General features: G+C 38.6%; 1 protein-coding gene across 2 annotated transcripts; it reads right to left on the bottom strand.

Moving 5' to 3' along the window:
- Window positions 1-561: 561 nt before the first annotated feature.
- On the bottom strand, window positions 562-7,925 carry LOC124145956 (signal peptidase complex subunit 2-like). Of its 2 annotated transcripts, XM_046515947.2 has the most exons (6): window positions 7,871-7,925; window positions 6,261-6,287; window positions 4,131-4,217; window positions 3,389-3,549; window positions 2,765-2,899; window positions 562-2,442 (listed from the first exon to the last, which is right to left on the bottom strand). In XM_046515947.2, the coding sequence occupies exons 1-6, from the start codon at window positions 7,895-7,897 to the stop codon at window positions 2,256-2,258; spliced, it is 624 nt and encodes a 207-aa protein (XP_046371903.1). In that variant the 5' UTR covers window positions 7,898-7,925; the 3' UTR covers window positions 562-2,255. The 2 variants fall into 2 exon arrangements, with proteins under 2 accessions (XP_046371903.1, XP_046371904.1); XM_046515948.2 differs by lacking the exon at window positions 6,261-6,287 and having other exon boundaries at window positions 7,871-7,922.
- Window positions 7,926-7,934: the final 9 nt, after the last annotated feature.

Here is a 7,934-nt window from a genome sequence, read left to right as displayed (position 1 = left end):
CTATCCTATATATCTTAATGGGACGGTGTATGTCTAACACTCGTCCTACGTTCATCAATCCAGAAATATTTTAATAACGATACAAGGATTTGTGGATGGTTTGTTATTTCAGTGCAGAACATTTTTGTTTATGGTCCAATTTAAGGTGTACTACGTTATAATTTAGCATTTTAGCACAAGACAGAAGCTGTGCAGCTGCGCATATATAAACAAATTAATGTCATATTTCTTCACTGAAATTAATATGTTTTTTTTGTTTGGTTTGTTGTTTAACGCTGCACTCAGCAATATTCCAGCTATATGAGTGAACGAGTGTTTAGTTTTACGCCACTTTTAGCAATATTCCAGCAATATCACAGCGGGAGACACCAGAAATGGGCTTCACACACTGTACCCATGTCGGGAATCGAACCTGGGTCTTTAGCGTGACGAGTGAACGCTTTAACCACCAGGCTACCCGACCGCTCGCAGCATTACAGTTGGATACAACCAAGTATAGCTTGCTGATAACAAAGAATCACTCACTTTCACAATTGTTTTCATAAATTAATGACAAATGAATGAAGAATTACTTTTTTATTTCATGATGTATGACAATGACAAAACATACAATCTCAGTTTCAGCCTGATTGGGATGAAAACACAGATTGAGGTACAGCTGATTAAGGCAATAACATGTTCCAGATTGGAGTTGATGGAAAACACATATGGGAAAACAAAATCAACCAACATAAACAACAACATAACCAATGGCTCCGAAATAAGACACATCTCTCATTACGACAATCAGCTGGAACAATTCACATCCCATACAAAACAAAGATTTCATACAAACGTTAACTCCACGTTCTATCCATGGACTATGTCTATCTTCACACATAAGTTTACTTACCCTGGAGCTTTTATGTTTTCTTTAGCTAGATGGTAAGACCTTCATGGAAGCAATGTTCCAAACACAAAGGTTCTTAAAAATAAGCTTACTTTCAATCAAAACCATTGCTTTCAAATGTTTTACCATTCCTTCCATTTTGGACCAATTTGAGTCTATTCCAGGCATTGTGCCCTTGTTTATATACTGTAAATCTGGAAATTAATGCGTCTCCAAATTAATACGACTGCTAGCCCCAAATTCGACTCAATATCAATGCGACTCCCCCGACCCCATCCCCAGTAGAATGATGCATATCCTTTCCTTAATCCAACCTTACCTTAATCCAACCTTACCTTAATCCAACCTTACCTTAATCTAAATCTACCTTAATCCAATCAAACAGCAAATAGCACCGCATATTAGAATTAAGTAGAGATCTTCCGTAAAAAACAATAAACAGTGTTTTCCTAAAAACAACACAGTTTTTATGTTTACATTAGGGAAGTTCAAAATCATTAATATAATTGAACCAATAACAGTTCACTGATTGGTATGCGGAGGTGTCAACAAGCTTGACACGAGTGGGTAGAACTCTTAACCCCAGCAGTGATAACTCACCGATGCCCATTGTGTATTTTCTATCCTTTGAATGACATTGTTATATCAGTAATATACTTGTTACAACTGCTGCTCAATAAACCGTGTTTGTGTCTATATTCAAGTTGGTATTTCCGCTATCCAAAGTGTGCAGTGAAGCCGTCTTATTGTTGATAGTCATTTTGGAGACATAAATGCAAAGATAATTAATGCCAGCAAAGACCACTCGCTTTTTTGGCATTTAGTTCACGCTCGCGTTAATTTCAAGATTTACAGTATATCAAATCTGTCCTCCTTCATGTGCTCCTTTTTCCCCACCCTAACCCATACCCAAAGTTGGAAATTAACACTTGCCCGTAAGCCCGAAATAAAAAAGTTGTAATTTTACAAGCCCATTCACTGTTTTTTTTACATATGCTGTAAATCATATATCATCCTCTTGACTCTCATTGTTAAATTTCAGAGATAGACATTAATTTTGGCACAACATTTGAGGCATTAAAGATTGAAAAAAGAATGTCTTCTTATTTCAAATGGATTACCTTTTGCAGGGGTAGCAGCAAAAATCCCACTAGCCCTGGAGGCGATTTTGTTTTTTGATTAATATCCATCCCAGAAACTCGATCCCTTTGATCCTAAACCTATATCCCCTACAAACATTGTCTCCCCCACCCACCCACCCACCTTCCAGTCCAGCCCTTTCAATCTCCAAAAATTCGAAGCATTCTCACCCTCCACCTGCAACAAAGCACATACATACATTTTCCCACACACAACCCTCCCTGCATTAGTTTTTCTTCTTCTCCGTGTCAAGGCTCTGTTTCACTTGCTTAATCAACGGCTCAAAGAGGTCTGCACATAGTGTTCCGGTCTCGTCAAAGAACTTGGCTACTGAGTGGCTGATGTCTCGCGAGCGTGTCTCGCCTGTTTTCCCATCAATGAAGGATGCTGACAGATGATAAACATCATCATACCTGCAAGAAACAAAAGAACAATGATATATGATTAAAAAATAAATGATTTGTGGGTGTTGTTTATCATACAACAAAACACTGCAGGGAGAATAAACCATGAGGATCTTACTAAGACCAAACATTTACATGACAGTCAGAATTTTCCTTGTGCATAACAAAGATTTTTTTACAAAGAAAAGCAGTGTAAAAAAGTGAAATAAATTGCCTTAGTGTGGGTGCTGATTATGGAATCTTATGGCCACCAGGTTCCTGGGAATCTTACAGCCACTAAGTTCGTGGGAATTCTTATGATCGCGGGGTTTCTGACCCGACCTGCACTTACTTTTTCAGATAGGATGAGAGTTTCCAGATGTTGTCAGGGTCCATCCCAGCACGGTCCTTCTCCCGCACCACCAGGAAGTAGCCCTTCTCCACGTACGTTGTGTACACAGTGAGCACGCCCATCAGCACAAAATAGCTTGCTGGTCAAGGGGCATAACTCTTCCTGAAATAGTTTTCTCAAACGTCTGTGGGACTTTTGGGAAATTGATTGGTTTGTTGTTGAACGCTGCACTCAGCAATATTCCAGCTATAGGACAGAGGTCTGTTAATAATCGAGTCTGGACCAGACAATCCAGTGATTGACATCATGAGCATCAATCCACACATTTGGGATGCGATGACATGCATCATCGAGCGAGCCTGACCACCCGATCCCGTTAGCCTCTTACGACAAGCATAGTCGCCTTTTACGGCAAGCATGGGTGGCTGAAGACCTTTTCTACCCCGGATCTGCATTAAGCACGTTTACATGTTCATAATGTTCCATGTGTCTGTCATGATTACCTTGTTTACTTGTACAAACTACACATATTTTAATCGTGCCATTGTCACTGTAATACAAGGACTTTTGAACCCATGATGGTAGAGAATGTTGAAATATGCAACAATGTCTTGTAAAGGATACGACAGTACACACATGATAAGAATCGGTCGAGATTCAGGAAATGGTCGCAAGTAGTCCCACACGAGGGCAAACATGGCGAAGCCCACAGCGATGGTACAGATGGCAAGTCGGCCGTCCATGAGTGAGTGAGATTCCGTGTAGCCAAAGTTCTCCAGCAGCACCTGTAAAATTGACAGGTTCAGTCTTCTGTGTGTTCCAGCATTCACAAATGAGTACAAGATTCATGGATAGAGTCATTTCTTATTTGTTTGTTTGTTGTTTAATGCCACTCTCCGCAATATTACAGCCATATGACAACGGTCTGTAAATTATCAAATCTGGACCATATGGACCAGACAATCTTTAGTGATTGATATTATGAGCAGGGAGCTGCCAGGGAAAGAGTGAGTGAGTGAGTTGGGTTTAACAACGCTTTAAACAGTATTCCAGTTATATCGCGGCGTGTCAGCTTAATCATGTTAATGTGGGAGGAAAGCCCGAAGTGATACAGGTCTCAGATGTTTATCACTTCGGTAAAACCCATGAACACGGGTATGGTGCTGACAAACCTAGAAACATAATCAGGGCTAACCGGGATTCGAACCCACAATCATAGGATTCCGGCGTGCCGAAGGGACGCAACTCTGCACAGCGAAACATGGCACCTTAGACAACTGGGCCACCCGTGCCCCTGTCAGGGTGAGAAAGCACACACTAACCAAGTCATTCAGTCTGCCCACCAAATCCATTTGAAAACACATACCTTTTTAGCAGCATCGTCTAATGAGTTCTTCAATGCCGAGGGATCCCATCTGTCAATCTTGACAGGTTTGTCTTCAATAGACCACTGCTGAAAAAAAAATGAGTCACGACTTCAGCACTTCCATATACGAAGGATACTGTACATGTCTCCTGTACCATGTGTACCAAGCAAGTGGAGGTGAGAAAAGGACAAAAATATTCTGATGCATGATTATCAAGGAAATTACAGTTAAAACTGACATTAAGAAAATTCATATAAGTTTTAACATGTTCAACAACATTATCTAGTTTGCTTTTAACTGACTGAGTTTGGTTTTACGCCGCTTTTAGCAATATTCCAGCAATATCACAGCAGGGGACACCAGAAATGGGCTTCACACATTATACCCATGTCGGGAATGGAACCCAGGTCCTCGGCATGACGAGCGAATGCTTTAACCACTAGGCTACCCGACCACCGTTAGTGTGCTTTTAGGTACATGAGGATCTTGAACATATTGAATGACTGTCTGGCATTACCATGATTCACCATGATTCAACCTGTGAATCATTTATTTTGCAGCCATTCTGTAATTTTCTTACTTCATCTTAGAAACCAGTCCATCTTTGCATGCATTTTATATGATTATTTCAAAAATGGTTCAATCATTTTAATCATATTAATATATGTAACATCAATAACATGATAAATAGGTAATTGCTTATCATGTTTATAGCAAAAACAAATATAGTGCTAAGGCGTTTCATCCTCACCGACACCAATTGTACATGCAGATTCTATTTTCTACATTATAGCATACTAAAGTACATATTACTATGATAACTCAGCAATGTCAGTTGCTATGGATACAGGAGAGATAACAACATAGGAGCAAAATCATTTCCTTGTCGCCGATGTTTTGTCAATCAATTTCGAAGGGAAGTATCATTTGTGAATGAATTTCTGTTCCGATTTTAGGTTAAACACATGTTAAACAATACATATATAATAATGAAACTATTAACTACTATTAACTTTATGATTAGAAAAACATTCCATGGTATTCTCCTTGTCCATCAGTATATATCCCGGACCTGATCCTGCTCATAGCATGTTAAATATCACTATCTAGTATCCAACTTGTTTAAAATTCCTTTTTACAAATATCATTCATTCTTTTTATATCATTTACGTATACATGTATCATTGCCAGGGTTGATGATGGCTACATTTACAGGACATTCATTGATTGTCAACCATAATGTCCTGAAGATGTTTACAAAACCTGGTAATGATATTGTTGAATGTCCATTCAAGAATTGATAAAATTAAGCAGTCTGTCACACTGTGACAAAAACTTTGGCGTCTACAAGCCCAAACTTGGCGCTAACAAGGCTATGCGTTAGTTTTTCATTTTACAGTTCATGGTTTTATGTGACTCTGGGGGAACTCCGATAATTAATTTCAAGGGTTCAAAGAAATTGAACAATACTGTAAGATTTGAAAAATATGTTAATTACAGGATCTTCATACTTCTTTTCAAGAACTTGGTACTAATGGACGCAATAGCAAGAGAGAACATCTAACTTTTCCAAATATTTGCTTGCATCAACCACACAAGTGGCTATGCTGAAGCCTTTACAAGTTGTGTAATGAATCTTCAGTTATTCCGGACCCCGTTTATCTGGAAACCCCATCTTCAGGATGGTTACAGTTGGGAAAATAGCTAAAGGAACATTACCCCCATTAATACTTACCAATGATTTGTTAACCATGGTAATTTGAACATTCATTAATCCGGACACTTTTACTTTGAATGGAACAGATCGGATTAATGAGGTTTTATTGTATCCAGTGTGAATCTCATGTATCTTTAGCTTAAGTCTTGTAAGATTTCTTCTGGTCTTGTAAGCTCAGCTTATATTATAAGACTCAATTCTACACGTTCTAGTGAAACAAATACACACTGACAGTTTAAGATGGTAGATGCAAATGTTTTTGGCACAGACCATCTTTTTCAATGGGAACCGGACAGAGGCCAGATTGACCCCTTCAGTTTATACTTTTGGCCAGTTCAACATTGTCTTGAAAATTACTGAAATAAATTAAATTCCCATATGCCCATTGAACATGATAATAAACTATTACTACCTCATCTTTCTGCTGATTTGGTGAAGTCTGTGAAAATAAAATGCAGTATTTCCGGTTGATTTATTATCGTTTCATTATAAGTAATATGACCATTATCATTGATTCTTACCTGTAAGCATGGTAAGCAAACATCAGCATCATTCTGGTCATTATCATGATTATTTCTACTTAAAATTACTTACAATTACATCCTCAGAAGCCACGATTAGCCACTTAGCATATATGCCTAAAGTGCAAAACTTTCAACAAACAAGACGGCTCATCATGCCATCTCTCCCCAAGACTACACATTTTTTTTGGTCATGTGCCTGTTACAACCACATATAAACATTCAGGTAGACCGCAGTAATTGGTTCCCCAAAGCAGAACGAATATTTATCATATTTAAGGAAGTCTGCAAATAGAAAGTGTTCCATGCATGCGCACTTCGTGACTTACTGTCGAAGGGAGGGGATTTTATAGGCACCATTTTTGTTGCCTAACGCTGTGAATGCATGTCACTCCAATTTCTCGGGAATGTTAAAAATGTGGACTAGATTACTTCCACAGTTAGAGACCACTCTATAGTAATCTAATAGACCCTAATTTGGAAAGTCAAGTGACCATACATGAAGTAATTGTTCTCACGCAACGAAACAACACGAATGTACGTGAACACAACATGCACAAGTTCAGTAAAACTCTCGGCCCAAGAGCAAAGTTTTACAATGTTCAGACCAAACCTTTCATCATGTTCATGCTCATTTCAATTTTAATGTTCCTTTACCTCTAAAATGCATCCTAACGGATTTGGACACGCTTACACTCATATATCATGTAAATATATCTAAGGAAACTCCCAAAGGCTGCCACATGTTTACGGAAACCTTCAAATGCAGGGACCCAAATACTGCAGTTACCCCTGAACTTTTTACCTCAATTCTAAATGAAAAGGCTGACAGACCGTTTACAAATAGGCCTATAATACAGCAGTCAATGCTACTATGTGTGTGAACATGACATGTGATTGATCCACATTTATTTTACAAATCATTGTCAAAACATGGATCTGTGTACCTGTGTACCTTATTCGAAAGTATAGCTGATAATGCACATATGGCGCATCACTGTACACTCATATATCATGTAAATATATCTAAGGAAACTGCCAAAGGCTGCCACATGTTTACGGAAACCTTCAAATGCAGGGACCCAAATACTGCAGTTACCCCTGAATTTTCATACTATATATATAGGGAAGGCAAGGAAATGGATAGTATGTTACCCAGGTATATTTTCTGAGCTGCCATTTCTGTGTACTAGCCAAAATCTGAATACACATATGAGGTCCCACATATGCAGGGAAATGATTACACTTAGTTCAAAACTATGGTGGTTGTGTCTGCAATACAATTCAAGACCATAAGGGCAGGCCATATGGCCCATATGGTATATCGTTATCAAAAGCTGCCGGTTTCAGAGAATGAGCCGGTAACCTGACTTTTCATGTTTAATGAAGGAATTTCAGGTGCAAATATTACATAAACAGGAAATTGACTTGGTAATCGATATAACTAGGCAGGGGCATGAAAAAGACAAACGTAAATAAAGAAAATAAAGGTGAAAGAAACCTTCGAATCCTTCTTTTCGGATGCCATCTTGTAACCGGAAGTACACGTCTGATAACTCTCGAAT

This window comes from Haliotis rufescens, unplaced genomic scaffold, assembly GCF_023055435.1.
Source record: "Haliotis rufescens isolate VD_foot unplaced genomic scaffold, xgHalRufe1.0.p SCAF_9, whole genome shotgun sequence".
In the NCBI taxonomy this organism is placed as follows: Eukaryota; Metazoa; Mollusca; class Gastropoda; order Lepetellida; family Haliotidae; genus Haliotis; species Haliotis rufescens.
This window is presented reverse-complemented; position numbering and strand designations above follow the sequence as displayed.